At 34.9% G+C, this 20,905-nt stretch overlaps 1 protein-coding gene across 3 annotated transcripts in view; it reads right to left on the bottom strand.

Moving 5' to 3' along the window:
- The window catches only part of LOC138704482 (uncharacterized), a 32,577-nt gene that overhangs the window by 1,014 nt on the left and 10,658 nt on the right, over window positions 1–20,905 (bottom strand). Inside the window, exon 6 of one of the 3 annotated variants that reach the window (XR_011333356.1) lies at window positions 4,749–5,500. Coding sequence is in view for 2 of the 3 variants with exons in the window: in XM_069832405.1 (XP_069688506.1) it covers window positions 8,935–9,061 (127 nt within the window). In the remaining variant the exon portion in view is untranslated. Of the gene's footprint in view, window positions 1–4,748; window positions 5,501–6,374; window positions 19,864–20,905 lie in introns of those variants that run through there. The other 2 variants (XM_069832405.1, XM_069832406.1) reach the window with 2 other exon arrangements.

Genomic DNA, 20,905 nt, shown 5'->3' on the forward strand with positions numbered 1-20,905 from the left:
TCCCGACCGTTTTGCAGCTGACCTGGGAATCTCATACCTCTACCGGAGTAATCTCGAGGAGGCTGGCGCCCAAATTAATCAGTGTAAATAATTAATTATTTACATCGACGTGCCATCCTCGAGATACTTTCCATATTTCGGAGCTGGAAGCCGAGGGCGACGACGACTGTTACAAAATTTGGCGTCCCAACGTCGGGCACGAGATGAGCAGCGAGGCCCGAATGAACAACGAGCTACAAGATGAACACCTGATGGCGTGAGGAGTCCACAGGGATCGACGCGACAACATCATGCAGACCCCGAGCAGCTTGCAGTGTCATGCAGTGTCAACGACCGACGGCCACAACACCGTGCAGACCCGAAACAGCTGAGAACAACGTTGGACGGTGGGGGAGACGATCAACCAGGCGTAACCTAGAAGACGTCGATACGTAAGCATAAAGGGTTTCATTTCAATTGTTGTATCCATATATATGTACATGTGTGTAATTCATTTTGGTAGGGTTTATTTTGTTTTTGAGTTTAAGGGGAATTGTTGAGGATATATTATATATTACATGTTGCTAAGGAGCCAAACTAAAAAAAAAAAATGGAGACTACAGCAGGGGCGAGTACTAGCCAAGATAAAGAAAGTTCGCGAGGTTCGGACAATGTCATGTCGAATAGTGTGTTAGAGCGGATATTGGAACAGATGAATCAGATGAGGAACGAAATGATAGAAACTAGTAATAAATTGAAGAGTGATTTGAAGAGTGAGATGGGTAATTTGAAGAGTGAGATGGCTGAGAATAGTAGCAGGCTAGAGAGCCATACTAGCAGGCTAGAGAGCCAGTTCGTTAATTTGAGAAATGAAGTAGCCGAGAATTATAGGAAATTGGAATCTATGCTGGTCTGGAATTGTAGTGAATTGAATAATAAGATAGCCGAGAATAGTAATGAAGTGGAAAGTAAATTAATTGAGAATACTAATGGATTGAATAATAAGGTAGCCGAGAATAGTAATAAAGTGGAAATTAAATTAATTGAGGATATTAGTGAATTGAATAATAAGGTAGACGAGGATAGTAATGAAGTGGAAAGTAAATTAATTGAGGATATTAGTGAATTGAATAATAAGGTAGCCGAGAATAGTAATGAAGTGGAAAGTAAATTAATTGTGGATATTAGTGAATTGGATAATAAGATAGCCGAGAATAGTGATGAAGTGGAAAGTAAATTAATTGAGGATACTAGTGAATTGGATAATAAGATAGCCGAGAATAGTAATGAAGTGGAAAGTAAATTAATTGAGGATATTAGTGAATTGAATAATAAGGTAGCCGAGAATAGTAATAAAGTGGAAATTAAATTAATTGAGGATATTAATGAATTGAATAATAAGGTAGCCGAGAATAGTAATGAAGTGAGAAGTAAATTAGCTGTGGATATTGATGAATTGGGAGATAATCTAGATGAAAATTGTAATGTATTGGATAATAAATTAGAAGAGAATATTGATGAATTGAATAATATGGTAGCCGAGAATAGTAATGAAGTGGAAATTGAATTAGCTGTGAATATTAATGAGTTGAAAGAGAAACTAGATGAAAATAGTACTGAACTGAAAGATAAGTTAGCCGAGAATATTAATGAATTGAGTAATGAACTAGCTGAGAATTGTAATGAAGTGGAAATTAAATTAGCTGTGAATATTAATGAGTTGAAAGAGAAACTAGATGAAAATAGTACCGAACTGAAAGATAAGTTAGCTGAGAATATTAGTGAATTGAGTAATGAACTAGCTGAGAATAGTAACGAAGTGGAATTTAAATTAGCTGTGAATATCAATGAGTTGAAAGAGAAACTAGATGAAAATAGTACTGAACTGAAAGATAAGTTAGCTGAGATTATTAATGGATTGAATAATAAGAAAGCAGGAAATAGTAATGAAGTGGAGAGTAAATTAGCTAAGGATATTAATGAGAATACTGAGGAATTGAATATTAAAGTAGCCGAAAATAATAATGAGCTGGAAAGTAAAATAACTATGGATATTAATGGATTAAACGATAATCTCGATGAGAATAATAATGAATTGCAGTATAGACTAGCCGAGGACAGTATCAGGTTAGAGAGCCAGGTGTTAGAAAGTTATAGAGCATTCAAGGAGCAAGTAAATAGAGTAATCGAAAAGTTTGATGTGTTTGGGAGCGATACTGGACTTGAGAAAGAGAATGCGGAAACCATCACAAACATGGGGCGGAGGGCAGAAGAAGCCTTCCCACCCCATAATGACGGTTGGAGCAGGGATCGGCCACACAGTGCTGGCGGTCATGGTTTACAACCCTACAATAATGACACGTGGTATTTTGTGAACCGATTTTCTAACAATAGGAAGCGGTACTGCAACGATCAAAGAAGTGAGTATAGGAAGGGCTATTGGAGGCCTCATTTTTCTGCAGGAGGAGAAAAAGTTAAGTGGAAGCATGCTGGTAGATTTAATGTGAGGAGTAGCGTGTCTCCACGTGTAAACTGTCAATTTAGGAATGGCACAATGACATATGAGGAAGGCCGCAGACGATCCCATTCGGAGAATGACGATCCGATTCATGATAGACATCCAGGCGACGTACCAGGTTAATGAACGAGAATTTGTGTAAAGTTAAAAATAATATGATTTTAATTATAAGAAAAATAAGAATGTGTTTGTTTTGTGCATGTAGTATTTGAGCGGTATAAGCAACTAGAACCAAGAACTAATTTCAGTGCTGCAAATGGTACCTTGTGAAAATTTTGTTACTTTTGTTTTCTTTTTGCCACCTTCAGAATTAGTTGTTTTTGTGTGTTTTCTTATAAGATCATGCGATAAGTAGTATTCCCTGTGGCAATAATTTAAAGATGATATTAATAAGAATTAATAATGATTAATAATGATAGAATATTTTTTTTAATTAACTTCATTTATGTTCATTCATTTGTAGAGGTTGAATGATTCGATTTGAATATGTATCCATTTTTTAGAATCAATATTAAGTGCCAAACCATCATTTTTTAGTTCGAGACTTAAAGTTGTAGTATATTGAGGGGACGTTATTCGAGATGTGTATTCAAGGTTGCAGCTCATGTATGAGATATGATAAATAGAGTCAGTTAGTATTTCAGAAGTATTGTGCATCGTTTGGTATAATTTTGATTCTGGTTAATAATTATTTCGGTTTTATGGACGTAAATGTGTTTTCAAGGTTTCAGATAATGTGTGAAGTATGATATAAAGAGTTAATTGGTATTTTAAAATGTATTATGTATTATTTAGCGTATATTTTTTTATTGTGGTTCATAATTCTTATTTCTATGTTATAAGTATAAGTATGTATCAAGGAACCGATCATGAATGTGAGTGAGAGAGCGCCATTGTATTCGGATGTGCCCTGAATGTTACGATTGGATGCTGTATATATGTCAGGTAGAAGTCAGTTAAACTGGCGTGTGAGGTGTAAGCAGGCGTGAGGTGTGTATATAGATTCATACATGTGAATAGTTGTAAATATGTAATAATTGTAAGTGTAAATTTGTACATTGTTTACGAGCTTAGCAAAAGGTGTATCCAAGTGTGACTAATTAGGGGACACCGGAGACTAGTAGCGAAGGTATTTCTTTTTGGGGCGTCTCATAACAACAAATATTCCCTTGGGAATATTCTTTGTTATGAGAGGGCATTTGAGACGGTTCCTCGTATAGGATAAGGAGGTTTTGATTAGATTAGTATTTCGTGTTAATATTCTCATATGGATAGTAAGAAGCATGGACGTGTAAGTTAGTTTCAAAATCTGAGACGGAAGTAACAGGTGGACAGGAAGGCCGAACCCAAGCTAGGGGGACAGGAAACATGTGTCCAGGCGTGGAGTTGACTGATGAGGGAATGTATGGACTTTGCCTGCGGGTGGTCAGTAAGATGACGCCAAGCCAGGTTCCAAGAGAAATGATCTGGTATATGTCAGAGGATTGTCAGGACGCCGGAAGTAGGGGGATGTTCTAGTTAACGAACAATTTTTGAAGAACGCGTCTTAAGTGACGTAAGTGTAATCATGGCCAATCAGGATTCTTAATAGAGACACGTGATATATAGATAGGAGGGCGAAATTCTATGTTTGGTGGTTGAAAGTAGGGGATAGATTTGGCAGATAGACAGAAGGCAGATAGACAGTGTTCGGAGAGGTCACACTCCACATATTCTCGGCAAACCTAACTCGGAAGTATAACAATTTACGGACTTAGAATGTTTTAGTGGGTGTAATAAGAAGTCGTGTGTTGCATTATTATTATAAGTCTGAATTCTTTCCTCTCATCACGTTATCAACTGTCCGTTATATTACTGGTGTTTTATAGTACAAAATATATAATTACGTGAATTCAGAAATTAGTATACCAACTTGTAGGAAGTGAGAGCGAGATATTATACACTTGGACGCGCATTTCTGCTGATCTGAAACGAACACTTAATAGTAATAATAAACGCTTTCATAGTTCTTACCAACAACTTCTGGTGTGCGCCTACATCATTTCAACCTACGAGCACGTCTCCCAAACCCCATGTCCCGACCGTTTTGCAGCTGACCTGGGAATCTCATACCTCTACCGGAGTAATCTCGAGGAGGCTGGCGCCCAAATTAATCAGTGTAAATAATTAATTATTTACATCGACGTGCCATCCTCGAGATACTTTCCATATTTCGGAGCTGGAAGCCGAGGGCGACGACGACTGTTACAACCTGGAGATGTTGCTATGGTCCAGGCAATGAAGTGGCATACACCTCCAGTATTTCCCTGTGGATTTCACTCGAATTTTTCGTTTTTATCAAAAGAACGGACTACACCTCACTGCCCTTCACAAGTAAATGATGGTAGAAAACGCGCCATTTTTACTCAGTAGTTACAGCTTGTTCCACCACGGTGACATCCGATCGAACCATTGCTGTCTGTAGCACAAGATTCAAACTAACTATCTGCCAACTTTGAACGTCCTAACCAAAATTATATTCCGTAAAATAATTGTTGTGCATTAGTTTCTGATCCTCCCTAGTATTTATATTTTGCTCTGTATTCTTATTAAATGGAGATGGGCAGTGGCGGTGCGTCCTATGCATTTAATGGTTCAGAGAATCCCCAGAAAAAAAAACAATTTAATTGTTTAAATAAATTTATTTAAAATTTACACTATCATTCTTTGTTTCTTGCTCATCTTTAACAAGTTTACTTTCGGTTCTGATGCATTTTTGTCGTATGAAACCTGTGAATCGCACACATATACGAATACATGTTTACGAGGTTCAATTTCTCCTCTGAACCTTGCTGAGTCAGCTTCTGGACTTGCGTGCAGGACGAGAGGCAAGGGGAAATGCTGCATGACAAACGTGTGGTTGTGCTGGTGTTTGAACCAACGCAGCTGTAGTCACGTGATCGTGAGACAACCGACACGCGAAAAACTTCGTGATGCAGACTGGAAGTTAGCTCCAATCTGTAACTGAGATCACACTTTTAGCATGGGTATGTGTGTGTTATTGATTGTTATATTTATTAATGGTTTCTTACAATCCTTTAAGATGATATTGGAGACTACTTGTGCTTACGATTTTCCGTATTTCTTGGACACATTTAATCAGGAAGCTTTAAGGCAGTGCTTGCTTTACATAAAGAAGACTTTATACCCAGCTTAGACAATATTTCGCGAGAAACATGAAAAATACGAAACACTACAAATTAAAATTTCACGTTTCTCATTGCAGAAAGTACTGAAAGCTATTGGATTCCAGTACAGCAGAGACAAGAGTAATAAGAAATATTTAATGGACTGTGGCGACATTGTTGCTGGTCGCAACGAATTTTTAATAACAACGAGAAAAATGAGGAAATTAAAAATACCTTGTATTTTGAGATGAAATTATTTTTAGTGTAATTCTTTATTTTGCGTTCATATATTCTTTCAATTGAATTTGTTTCGTCAACTTAGTTCTGAAACGTCCTAATCACTAGCCCTGCCTTGAAGTGGTGGCGAGACTGTTTGAAATTTCAGTGGGAAACTTTCCTCTGTACGAAAAACAGAGTATAATTAAATTATTATTAATATAATTTCTCTGCTAATTATACTATCCAATACTAATCAGCAGATACCAAGATTCAAGAACTGCACAAATGGATATAATTACACTTTTCTCAAATTTTACAACTGAATATTTTAGAGTTGCATTACGGTATCTGGAATAAAAACATCCACAAGCCCTATCAATACACACAGTAAACATATAGGAATATGAAGTATTGGAAAATTAAAGGGAATTGGTACGTAATGGAAAAGGAAGCACGTGTAACAATATTAATTTCAAGGTATTGCTAATATATTGGGTTCGCAATTAAATCTTTATTTAATTAGCTGTGCCGTAATAATAAATGTATACAAAATGTAAGAAAGTTTTTCACAGTACAATAACAAAACATGCAACACACACACAAAACACTCAAGATATTAAATTAGAATACAAAACACACAAATATTACACTTATATCTATTAAAACGGTATAAAAAAAAGACTAAAATAAACGTTCAGATGTAAAAATTCTATAAGAGAAGATACTTTTTACTGCATAATCCCATTCAATATAAATACTAAAACAATTTTTGAAAGAATTCTGCCACGCAAAGCAACAAAATACAAGGTGCATAAGTAGGTATGCAGTAATACAATATAGGTTTATTATGTACAAATGAGGATTACAATCGATAAAAGATCGATCAAGCAGTTAAATTGATGTCGATTGATGTCATGTAACTACAAGTGATATGTAATCTTCATTTGTACTTAATAAAACTATATTGTATTATATACTTATGCAGCCCCCTGTATAAGTTCGTTACTGTAATTTTATTGAAATGAGGTGCGGTAACATAAGATACAGCTTTTAAAGTTCGTCTGAAACTTTTATATTATTATTATTACTATTATTCCCGAATTCATATCCAAGAAATTACAAGACATTTCGAAATTGTTATACTACTAAGTTGTGACTTTTTATTGTTAGATGTAATAATAATAATAATAATAATAATAATAATAATCCTTTCAACATGAAAATCTGAAGTACATTTCGGAGTGAAAGCTCAGAGAGAAGCAAAATATATTAACAACAAAATTATCGAGCAAACAAATATGTTCAATTACTAGAGAGTTTAGTTTTATATGAAAATTAGAAAGACATTGCCAATAAAATTTCGAAGTTCTAAAAATATCAGAAATTAATAATTAAAAAAAAATCCAACAAATTATGGACTATTTGAGCCAAAGACAAATTCACACTGAAATTCTCTGAGTTTAAATTTACATGAACGACAGGACAAAACTGGTGGTTAGATTTCAAACCAAACAACGATATCTTGCAAGAACTGAAAGCAACCCCCATATTGTGGGGGGGGGGGGGGGAAGCTACACTTTCAAAATGAATTGGACTGAACATGTAAACCGAATGTCCAAATCAGACTGCCAAAATGAATAATGAAATATATTCTAAATGGAAGAAAAGAGCAGGACTGACCAATGATAATTCTAAAGCCAGAACAGGTCAACAATAGCATACATCTTTTTTTTTTATTGCGTTATTTTACGACGCTGTATCAACATCTAGGTTATTTAGTATCTGAATGAAATGAAGGTGATAATGCCGGTGAAATGAGTCCAGGGTTCAGCACTGAACGTTACCCAGCATTTGCTCGTATTGGGTTGAGGGAAAACCATGGAAAAAACCTCAACCAGGTAACTTGCCCCGACAGGGATTCGAACCTGGGCCACCTGGTTTCGTGGCCAGACTCACTGACCGTTACTCCACAGGTGTGGACAGCATATATCTTTGAAAGCTTGATGATGATGATGATGATGATTATTATTATTATTAAGTCGTGATGAAATTTAGATAAATGCTGCTAATCTGCACTTAATATACGTACATAAACTACTAAAAATTTGCCAAAATAAATGGTCCTCCTACTATATTAACATTATTGTGAATTAAAGAAAAACTTCAATAAAAATAATACAATACGCAAGTAACAAAATGTACAGAGATGGAAGGCGAATTAAAGTATAACGCAACTTTAAATTTCAATTAATCAGATGTAAATGAACACAATGTCAATAAGTCTACATATACAATAGTGAAAGACTTGCGAAATTCGTTGTACAGCTGTCATAGCCATTAATAACTAATGGGTGTCTGCTTACAATGTGAAATTTCAGGTGATGTTTGTGTTACCGGTATATACAATCACAAGTGCAGGTACTTCCAAAGTCTTCTTGCACTTGGCACAAGTAATATTCACTGTTCAGTATCCATTAGAATGACTTGTCTTCAGTGCAGTGCAGTACAGGGTTGTCTGTTCATCTTATGGTATAAGATGGCACACTTTAGTTTTTTTCTCTTACAGAACAAGTACGTACCGCATGTACGATTCGTGATCTACTACGAAATTTCGACAGACAGGAAGTGTCTGGTATAGATAAACTAGCTTGCTGGCCGATAGTACACATGTTATCTGGCATTCCATTTTGTGAACAGACACTTGGTACGTATATAAACTACACTATGATTCAGATTAATACCTTTAAAGTACAGGCTAATGTTATCTATTTGGATAAATACATAATACTACTGGGTTCAAAAAGTTCCCGGAATTTTACTACCATTTTTCGTATTAATATATAACAAGGGATATTATACATTTGTTTTGTTGGTAACATTCATGATGTCATTTCCTTAAAGTCTGTTGATAATGGCGATTGTTGGTTATGAGTTGTAGGCAATTATTTATCATAGTGTTTTGTTTGTTCGTCGCATTTTGTAATTATGTCCACAGAGCAACGTACAAACATCAAGTTCTGTGTTTTGTTACACAAAACTCCTGCAGAGACATTAAGATTGTTGGAAGAAGCATATGGCGAAGCAGCAATGAAAAAAACTCAAGTGTATGCCTGGCATAAACGCTTTTCTGGTGGCCGCGATAGCATCAAAGATGACGTACGCAGCGGCTGACCAACAACTGCAACAAATGAAGGAATCGTTCAGCATGTGCGTAATGTTGTGAAGGACGACCGACGTAAAACCATAAAAGAGATAGCAGCAGAGGTCGGAATATCAGTCAGAAGTTCTTCACAAGCATCTCAACATGCATTACATGTCTCAGAAGTTAGTTCCGAAAATGTTGTCGGCAGAACAGAAAGAAACAAGAATGACTCTTGCTGGGGACATGATCAGTATGGCTGATGAAGATGGTGATTTCTTAAACAAAATTATTGCTGGTGATGAAACTTGGTGCTACTTGTACGACCCAGTCCCTAAACGACAGTCATCTGAGTGGAAATCGAAAACATCTCCTCGGAAGCAAAAATTTCCTAAGGACACTTCCAAAGGCAAAGTTATGTTGGAAGTTTTCTTCGACTCTCAGGGACTCATCCACCATGAGTTCATTCCAGAAGGTCGTACTGTAACGAAAGAATTGTACATAGAAATCCTCCGTCGCCTCCGGGACGCAGTGAGAAGGAAACGTCCAGAAAAGTGGGTAGAAAACAACTGGTTCCTTATGCATGACAATGCACCTGCTCATCGCGCAATTATTGTAAAGAATTTTCTTGCCAGGCACAACATAACTGCTTTGGATCACCCACCATACTCTCCTGATCTCTCACCATCTGATTACTTTCTGTTTCCCTGTCTGAAAAGTCATCTGAAAGGAGGGAGATTCAATGCTGAAGAGGTTATCACAAACGCGGTGAGAGCACTAAGATGGGTTTCACAAAATGGCTTCCAGGAACTCTACACGCGTTGGCAAAAGTGTATTGTTGCGGAAGGCAACTATTTTGAAGGGAATGCTGTAGAATAGTGTTTAAGGTACGTTGTTTCTATGATACTAGCAAATTCCGGGAACTTTTTGAACCTAGTATGTATAAGCAGTCTTATGAGTACATATTGTACTTAACAGTCTTATTCTAGAGATCATATACTGCAATGATTATTGGTGCAGACTCCAAAGAGTAATGAGCAAGTAATGTATCAGGAAATACTAATTTACATTTTATATAACAATGAACGAAATTCAGACTAGTTTATAAGCAGTACTGGAGTGTAAAATTATCGTAATTTTTGCATTGTGACAATTTTTATTCTGTTATAGTACAGATAATATACAGAGTGTCTAAAAATATACCGACAAATTAATTGCTGTAATAAACACAGAATAAATAAATATTCCAGTGAAAATCCCAAAGCCCTATTTTAAGTATCTTCCAAGTTATCATTCTATGTACCTATATGTTAAAGCCCAGTCCCAATAATGAAAGTTAGACAATCTCTGAAAAGCTTAAAGAAAGGAAAGAGTACATGTTATTTACAGACATTCCCGATGTTTTGTTTCTTTTCATTCAAATGATTTTCACTTTTTTAATTATGCAAACTCAACCTAAGAATGATTAGGCAGTGTATGGAAAGCTCTTCTTTGATTCCGAGGCAAGGTAAATGGTGGCACGCGGGAACAGGAGATTTTGAATCAATTAGCTCAAAGTCACACTTGAAGTTGGTAAGACTGTCATACCGCCATGTTTCTTAGGCAATGCTATTTCAGTTGCCATGAGGTAGAGAATGGGAAAGCATCTTGTATTCGCAGTAAATAAATTATTGTGAAGCTGGATGTCATTTTCAACTTCAGCATCATGATCCAGTTTGATCAGCCCACAATGTGAAGACATGGGTTGAAAGATTTGAATTAATGGGCGCTATCCTGCACAAGAAATGTTCGAACGCCAGAGACAGTTCAAGCAATCAGTGCCACCATCCACCAGAGTCCTCAACGTTCTGCACTATGACATGCTATGTCATTAGGTTTGTCTCACCACACTGTGGCCAGAATAATGCCTCCAAATCTAAAATCGCATCCATACAAGCTTCAGGCTGCCCAACAATTGCAAATCAGCGATGCCAACAGACAAGTAACGTTTTTAGCAAAATGTGAGGAAGATTAATATTCATCACTGCCTTATGTCAGCTTTTTGGATAGGATCTCATGTCAAAGAATGGCAGCATGACTAGTCCACAAGATCACCTGATCTTTCAGTGTGCAGTTTTTTGGGGGATTTTTAAAGAGTAGTGTGTATGCTAGTCGTCCTCACATCCTAAAAAATGAACCAAAGGCTAGGATTCGTGACAGCATTGCAATGATCACCCAAAATTTTCGTTGTGCAGCTTCACAACAATCACTGTTTTTACTGCAAATGCATGATGCTCTCCCATCCTCTGTCTCATGGCTACTGAAATGACATTGCCTAAGGAATAGTATGGTGGTAGCACAGTCTTACCAACTTCAAATATGAGTTTGTGCTAATCGATTCAAAATCTCCCATTCCCGCACACCACCTTGTATAAGTTGAACAGTTTGATGCCAGGTAGTAAACAAATGTCCAATATGTATAAAGTACACCAACACACTGCCGAATCACAAATTATGTTTATTTGATACCTCGAAAAGTATTTGAATTAGAAGAGTGAAACCTTTCGTTTTTGTGTGTGTGTGTGTTTTTTTTAATTAGAGAACATTACAGAAATTTTTGTCGGTTTATTTCTGAGACATCCTATATAATGCATACACACTAGAGCCTCGATTATCGTCATTAATTCGTTTCTTAAAACTGTGATTGTTATCGAAACAATGATAATCAAATCATTGAAGCTCATGTTATTACAATGATTCATTCAGAAAATAAAGTCCAACCACATGTAGATATCTTCCTTTTACATTATAACTTTAACCAATTTTGCCACTGAAATTAACAGCTGTCATGCTCTTAGATATCTACGTCACAAGGAGAGTGGGTCTACAGAATGTCCTGATCATGTACAGTGACAACAAGTTCATAACCAAACAAAATATTTACATTATGGTGACTGCAAGCAATGTTATTAACATAAATCTCTCTACTGTTTTCACACTCACTCTTTGGAGCCATTTTGTATAAAATAAAACCATCATTCGAGCTGCAAACTTCAATGAACTTCACTGATAACTATGATTAAAGTCTTCAGTAATCAATTGAGAAAACTATGAATCTCAGAAATCTGAGTCTAGCTGAGTGACTAACATTATTATGTAACAGTTGGGCACATTACTAAATTCTCGAGATTATGTAAATGTTAGTCATCCAGGAAAAATGTACATGATCTGGCAGAAACGAAGGTTTTTAGAATTTTGACGATAAGTAAAGCTCCACAGCATATATACACACACATTCGTACACACACAAATTTGAAGTTTGGTTCTATGGTATAAAATTATTTACAACAGTGGTTCCAAAATATTTTACATGAAACAATTTTCTAAAGCAAGATTATTAGACTTCATAGCAGATAATTAAATCATTTTGTGTACATAAAGAAATGTAAGCATTACTCAACTTCAGCATTTTTTAAAATTTAGCTTAACATGTGATGACCATATGTCCCTATTGCCGAGATCTTCTCCAAAAAGTAAAAAAATTTGAGAGACAATCCATTACTTTTCTTCAAATGTAGATGGACTTGGACCTGGATGAAGATAATTTATTTAATGAAAATTCTTGTTTGAAGAAATATATGACTTGGAGAAAATAGTGAAGTAGAATGAAGAAAATGCTATTCTTTGTTCAAAATGGAGCAACATTTAAAAATTTTTCTCTGAGAAAATGATTACTGTGCACAGCTTCAGAAGTTGATTCAACCACTTCTGTGTCTTCCTGGAAGTAATGCTTCACTGGAGAGAGAGCTTTTTCTTCAGTGAACATAATGTGGACATCCAAAGAAATTCAAAATGAGTTTAAGAAACTGTTTGAGTCATGCTTGCTATCTTAACCAATTTCAACTTGACCTGTCAGGAATTTGCTGCTAACAGTGGTATTAATATTATTAAAGAATGGCTGGATGCTCACTTACTTTCTTTGAACGTTTCTAAAACAAAATTAATACCATTTTCATTAACATCACATGGCCTTGAGCAACTAGAAATAAATAATAATATAAGTATAACTATACATGATTGTAACCTACCTACTTGCTCATGTAACGCTTTGAGTATATCCTCACAAGTTAAATATTTAGGCATTATTATTGACCAACATTTAAAATGGGACAAGCATATCTCCTTTCTGTGTAACAGATTGCGTAAAACAATCCACAAATTTTCCATTCTACGCTCTTATTTACCTGTTTATGTTCTGCGTACTGTGTACTTAGCTCTGTTTCAATCAATAATTCAGTATGGTATTTTAGGTTGGGAAGGAATGGCAAAATCGACTCTCCGTCCTTTAAATCTGCTCCAAAAAAGAATTATCAAAATTTGTCTATATAAACCTTTTGATTACCCAACAAAATTAATTTTTCAGGAATTTGGCGTATCAAATCTAGAACAAATTTATAAACAAAAATTGCTGATTTACTTCCATAAAAACCACAATAAATTTAAATTTGATCCTCATGAATACCAGACGAGACAAAACTACAGTTTCTTTCTAAATACTCCCAAATGCCACACAACTGCTGGATTAAAACACAGCAGAAATTTTGGACCCAAAATATATAATACATTAATTAGAGCTTACCCTGAGCTAAGTACACTTAACACACATAGATTTAAGAAACAAATCAGATTAATTATTTAATTGTTTAAGCTAATTGAGTTAAAAATTGTTACTCTAATATTCATGTACTTCTTTATTTTCTATTTGTATATAGACATATTACATGCTGTATGTATTTTACCATTTATTAATGTGATTGTGCTCAATGAACTCTCGTAATTTTGTGATATATTTTGTATAACTGATCTGAACTGCGCCCGAGCACGAGCTTCTGCTCTTTCGGGCTGCAATGCCTAATGTAGCTCAAGTGTATAGTATTAATAAATATTATTATTATTATTATTATTATTATAATTGGCATTGAGAAACAACCTGCTTAGAAAAATTCACTCTTCTGAAAAATACTAGCAGTTTAAGTAGCAGATAAGTACAATGAATATTTATAGTGTGTAAATAAATCGAGTGTTTTAGTTCTGTAAAGTGTGTATAAGTGAATTGCAAACTAACAGAAATAGTTTTTTCATATGACAAAATCTATCCCTGGAAATTGTGAAAAAGATCTGGTAAACTTAGCTTAACAAAACACGGATATACTGTAAGCTAATGTTAAGTTAGCAGTTGACATCTGGGTCCAAATACAGTAGGTACGTTCAAACCTGCCCTAATATCTAAAAGTTGGAACTATGTAAAAATTCTACCCACTCGAAGTCAACTCTTTTCACCCTTCCAATAGGAATAACGAACTTCACCTTACAGATGCCTCACATCGAAACTGAAATTCATCTCATTCAAGCTAACATAATTCCAGAAAGGTTCTTTTGACCACACTGGAAGCCACTGGAAAACAACTAATAAATGATCTCTTTTTCTTTACTTGCAAATATTTAATCTAATTTAATCTTATCAACTTACTTCTCTAACTATGTATAAGAGAAACCGACAAATAGTGACATTTCTCTTGCCACAGTTGGCTGCTTATCATGTCCTCATATTCCTTAATACAGCAGAAGAATTTACCATAAAACTAAATTTTGATGACTTCGGCAATCTCTAATAGAAGACTGGGAATAAACAGTGTTCACCAGAAAACAGGTTTCACTCAGGTAAACACCATCAGACTTTTACTATTATAGATCAAATGGAACTGCTGAGGAATTAGCTTGTACATTTCCCTTGGATTAAGCGTGGGAAGATTATTTTGTTGCAGAATATTGACAGCTAACACAGGCTGAAGGAAAGTCAAGGTTAGATCATTAGTATACAGCTGACTTCCATTCAGTGCAATTCAGTTTAGTCTGTGACAATGCAGTGCACATTACAACAGCGAATCTTCATTATGATACATAGTTATGAAGAAATCGTACAAAAAAGTGTCGTACTGCATTTCCAACAGTCAACAGTTCTAACACTTCTCATAATATAAGCAAATAAATTATATCTGTAATGTAACGTAATGTATAAGTCGCAAGATTTTATTGCTGGAAGATAACATGCTGAATCATCACTAAGTGGGCTGCTACTTGCCCATGTCACTTTTTGAACTGCATTGCACTAAGCAAAACCTGTTTCCAGATGTACACCTGTTACAAGATACAGTTTGGAAACCACTGTTTTACACTCCAAATATGTTGTTTTACACTTCAAATGCATTAAGTCTAATCAAAATTCATTTACTAAAATATATTTCACATTTTAATATGAAATGTAAACAATTCAAACTCTGACATGCATACTCAAATACGTAGTATAGTTGGTCCTAAGTCAGCCTTTCGAAAGTTTTACTACCTGCGATAACATCACATCGGAACGGTATAGTATAACATGTTCTGATATAAGAACACTGTTATGATTCCGATTAAGGCTAGATAAGTATGGTATTGGCACAGAAGGCAGAAAGCATTTATGTTTTATTACAAACATTGAATTCGGTTTTCAGGAAGCATGTTTCCATCTCGAGATAAGGTCTGGAGAAGAAAAATTTGATTTTAAACATGGGAGAATATATTACGCAAAATGTCCTTAATTTTGTACTCTGAATTTATGTTCATAGGTTATGTCCGTCTTACAATTTACTGAAGTAAGCCAATCACAAACATCGTTAAAATCAATATCTACATGACAAATGAGGTTAAAGCATTGTGCTTCAAGCTGGAAAGTCACGGGTTCTATTTTCGAAAGGGTCATGGATTTTCTCCATTGATCTAATCCTACCAGCTGCACTATGGCCCTCAGGTTTACTCAGCTTCTAACAGAAGTGAGCACCAGGGATATTTCCTTGGGAGTAAAGATGACATCCCTATTTCTACCAATTTTCGATTGTATAGGAAAGGTGGGAGCCTTAACCTCCTGCTACTCGTGGACCTCCACAGCCTTACACAACAAATATTACTGGAAATGTATTCTATGTTCGAAAAACTCCAAGACTGAATTTATCGCAGACATGCTAGGAATAATATTCATTTCTGTTACAGTGAGAGTACAATAATATCATTCCCCTATTGTTATGAAAGTTTTGGCATGTTCAGATACGCATCACTACTCAGTTACTACTTACTGTGTTACAAAAAGTGAATAAAATCAAGTGTATGCTACCATACATCTTACACTCAGTGCAATAATTCATTGTTAATTATATTAGAGGTTCCCTCAAAACCTTATTTGATTCCATGTGTTTTTTTACTGCACTGACTATACTAGAAAAAATCCAGAAGCCTCAACAAAATACCCTGGATCCTGGTTTTCAGAAATGTTGCTTTTATCTTGTTTTTTTTCTTTTTAGTGTTCATTTTATGACGCTTTATCAACTGCTATGGTTATCTAGCGTCTGAATGAGATGAAGGTAATAATGGCAGTGAAATGAGTCTAGGGTCCAGTACTGAAAGTTACCAAACATTTGAGGGGGAACCCTGAAAAAACCTCAACCAAGTAACTTCTCCCAACCAGGATTTGAATCCAGGCCCGTTCATTTCATGGTCAGGCATGCTAACCGTTACTCCACAGTGGTGGACTTCATCTTGTTTCTCAGAAAGTTCAAACACACCACAAAATTTGATATAATCAATTATTCTAGAAAACATATATCTGTATTTTTTTGGTTTGTTGGTTGTGTTTAATTTTTTAATGGCTTAATAATGTTGCAACATCTACATTACTGAACACATTAAGACTCATGTATTTAACATTTAAATTATTTTTTTTTCTAGTATTACCATTTAGTGGTCATATCAGAGGCATATCCAAATCAATATGAGGGCCTCAGTATCAAAATGGAACAAATAGGTTTTTTAAATGGAGTTAGACTAGACGGCATTTCAGAAGGCGGTTAGCTTCTATATGCGCCGTAGCATTTCTGGTATGTGACATCACAAGCTTGTACAGTAGAACCAATCAGAATCAGTCTATAACAAGCACTTCCCGAGTTCGTTTGTTCATGTGCGAGTGTTTCAATGCATTGAATACGTAAAACTAACATTTACTGTGTGTATGTAAGGTAAATAAATGGAAGAAGAGACTGTAAAAAGGCAAGTATTACACAAGCAGGCGCGGAAAATAGTGTTTAAGGTGTATAATTATTTTTAAAATGTTAACGAGCAGTACGCTGCCGGCCATCCTGATGCTGGCAGCAACATTGCCAACATGCAAGAAATGACTGCAGAAGCATGTGGTGTAGGATTGAGAACCATGCAAAGAATATTGTTAGTGAAGGAAAGAGGGTTTGTTTGGTGTCATGCTTACAGTAATCAACAGCTAAGGTCATTATTGTCTTTTGATAATTTAAATTATCTCCTGCGCTATTTGTATTGCACGTGCTCATGATGTACGATGTGGCAATGTTGTACGCTGCCTTGCTCTCTCTATCTGTCTCTCTCGACACAAACGCTAGCAGACAACCACCTTCCAAATTGCCGTCGACTCTAGTAATGTTCCTTCTATATAGAAACTGATTAGGTACTTTCTATCCTTAAAATACCCGATTCGTAATGGGTCACGTTACTGAAGGACAGAGCCATGAAATCAAGCAGACAGATCAAAATGGGTCATCTTTCTGCTTATGAATGATTCATAATTTTAATTTTAACTTTTACTAACATGACTCATTTTGATATTGAGCTCCTCATATCAGTATCTGCATCTTTGTAGGGGGAGTGGGAACCAATACGGCATTTAGTTTTTAAATAACTAGTTCCTTAGTTATTTTATAATCGAGAAAACCACTAAAAACCCCTATCAGATTGATTGATCCTAGAATTTTAACTCGGGACCTCCAGAGTATGAGTCCAGTGTCTCAGCATTTAGCCACCTTAATCAGGAATGTGACAATTTATTTTCATCAATTAAGCATCAGCAACACAAAACAGTCACTGATATTGATAGTAGGAGCAGCAGAAAACTCACTGAGTGTACACTGAAAGTGTGGTGACATAATAGGAACAGTCTCTCTTCCCCACACATCAGTTTTCATCTTCATGCATGCAGTTGGGTATAGCAAATATTGGTTAAACGAGCGTTGAGTGGATTCCGCCGATTTTGGAATAGACACCGACGCACTTAGGTTAGGTTAGGTTAGTTTAGGCTTTTATTATCCCGTCAAGATGAAGGTGAAAGCGATTGAGTGTGATTTTTTGTTTTCTATGTTGGCAGTTCAAGTACGTTGGTGTCTATTCCAAAATCGGCGGAGCTCGTTTCACCCAAATATTTATCAGTAGAGCCCGGATGTTTAGGCATTTATAACAGATAAAATAGGCAGACAAAAAAGGCAATAAAAACGTAAAAAAAGGACATAATAAATTTTGGAAAAGACATTATAAATTTAAAAAAGGCATAATATGTTTTATGCAATAAATTTAAATGATATCAATATAACTCACATTTTTACTTCGTAGTTGACACATTCAACTTTTTTTCGTGATTATAACTGTCTTTTCACAAACCTTACATAACAAAACTGTTCCATCGGCTGAAAACATTTGGACACCAAATTCACTAACGAAAGCATGAAGTTTACTTTTCAACGGTTTACTGAATTTAGGCATTCTAACTAACCAATCTTATATCTTCTGTCACCCAACAATAACTGGCTGTTTCTCACTCAAATTTCTTTCTCCTACAATAATAGACATGTGCAGCACAAAATTGTAACAGTAAGATTTTAAAATATGAAAGCAAACAATTGAAAATGCTACATGACAACTCTATGAGAACGGGCTTAGAATTTAAAATTATGAAGCTGATTGTTGGTATCGTGAAGACATGACATATTTGTAGCTGTGGATTGTCGATCATTATTAATAAATGTTACACCAATAGTATTAAAGCACGATTATTAGCAGATTAAGCATCGAAATAAATTTACTTTTATTTACTAGTGTTAGTAAAGTGAGTATTGTTTTATATATTTAAATTTCATACACATTACATTACAATTAATAAGAAAATTGCAAAGAAACAAGAAATATTACTTTAAAATGACAAAAAAAAAAAAGGCATTTTATTATTGAATTAGTAAGAAACACCTTCAAAAGGCACAATAGGTAGAATAAAAATTGACCCTATCACTTTGACTTACTCCAAATCACATTTATATCTATGAAAATAATGATTTACTTCTACTCAGTAAAAAAAAAAGGCATTTTGCCAAACATCCGGGGCTCTATTTAACAGAATATTCTTTTATTCAGAATAAATCATCAACATATTTGAATTTGTATACCCTGCGAAACATAGCCATGAGGCTCCATTCATTTTAAAATTTAGAGAGTGAGATTACTAAAAATCTCCCAAAGCACTTTTGTGACTTAGTAAAAATCTTGATTTTTTAAAATATTTTTCTGTAATTTTTGAATCTCTAATTCAAACTACCAAAATCTCTCTTTCTTTAGACAGTTTAGAGGCACTAGTGAAAGCAATGCAATTTTAGACAACTAAATAACGTATAAAATATGCACTGCTATATAATATGGTGTACTGTTCTAAGAAAAGTGCATTAAGCCAGTCTTTTGATGTGCATCCAGAACTAGGAGCAGATTGGTGCTTGTTCATGAAAAGGGAGTAGTGATTTCATTTTGGATGACAACACTAAAGAAATAAGAGAAGGTATTCTCTTGAAAGAATGGTTTTGAAAAATAATGCATACAAGTAGCCCAATCTTGTCGACAATGAAGTAAGTTACGAGATGAAACAATGATGCTGGATGATTATTTGCAGATTTGTTCATGGGTTAGTCCATAACAATTGTCTGGAATACCTGAAACAAGTTTCATTTTATTTTAAAACAAAATGGAGAAATGAAGGAAATATTCATGGTAAATTTGTACCATAAGGATTTTCGGAGAGGATGGAAGGAATTTTTCCCACATAAAGGGATGCAGTCCTGGAGAAGCTTGATTATTACATTGCTTGATATTCTGGGGTAATTAGTAAGACAATGAACAACTTACAAATGTTCACTTTCATGTAAACCTAGAAAATATGTCAACAGCAAAGATAGAGTGATACAATTTACTTAAAGCAATTAAAACTGGGAAGATAAACCAGAGGATATTATGAAAGTATACACTGACAGTAGGAGATATGAAGACATTTTAGAAGTGGATTAAAAAAAATGCAGATATAGATACAATTTTAAAGTTGAATTGATGGGAATAAGGAATGATCTTAAAGCAATAAATAAAAATGAAAATATAACAAAGAAATGGATTTTAACAGACAGGAAGAGTTCAATAGAACATTTAGTTAAATATCAAGATATAACCAAACAACAAAATGTCAACTTATTCGAACAAAATAATATAAAAATTAACAAATTGTACAAATATTTATTTTCTGTGATATGGGAGTTCGGACTCTCTGGAAATCAATTTGCAGGTAATATATTCACAGGAAGATGTAAATTAAACGAACAAACTCAGCAGAGTTCACGTATTTGGAAATTTAATCAATCTTGCAAAATACTTGTAAAAAGAGGAAAGTCACATAGAAAACTGGTATAAAATAAATCAACCAGGAAAATCCATTATGACCATGAGTAGTATATATCCATTCACATATATGCAGATTGAGGCATCTGAAGTCAGCAAAAAATTAAAGGTGTTTCATAATTTACAACTTGAAAAACTATTTTTTTTTCAACATATCTTGAAGTATCTAAGTAGTGTCGGATTGTTAGTTTTTTTGCACTGTGTCACAGATGCAGAAATATTCATTGTTTCAGAGCTACACAATATCGACTCTCATTATCAGCAAAAAAAAAAAAAACCCTATCGTTGAATCTCTTACTAAGAGCTAGT

This window comes from Periplaneta americana, chromosome 8 (assembly GCF_040183065.1).
Source record: "Periplaneta americana isolate PAMFEO1 chromosome 8, P.americana_PAMFEO1_priV1, whole genome shotgun sequence".
Lineage (NCBI taxonomy): Eukaryota > Metazoa > Arthropoda > Insecta > Blattodea > Blattidae > Periplaneta > Periplaneta americana.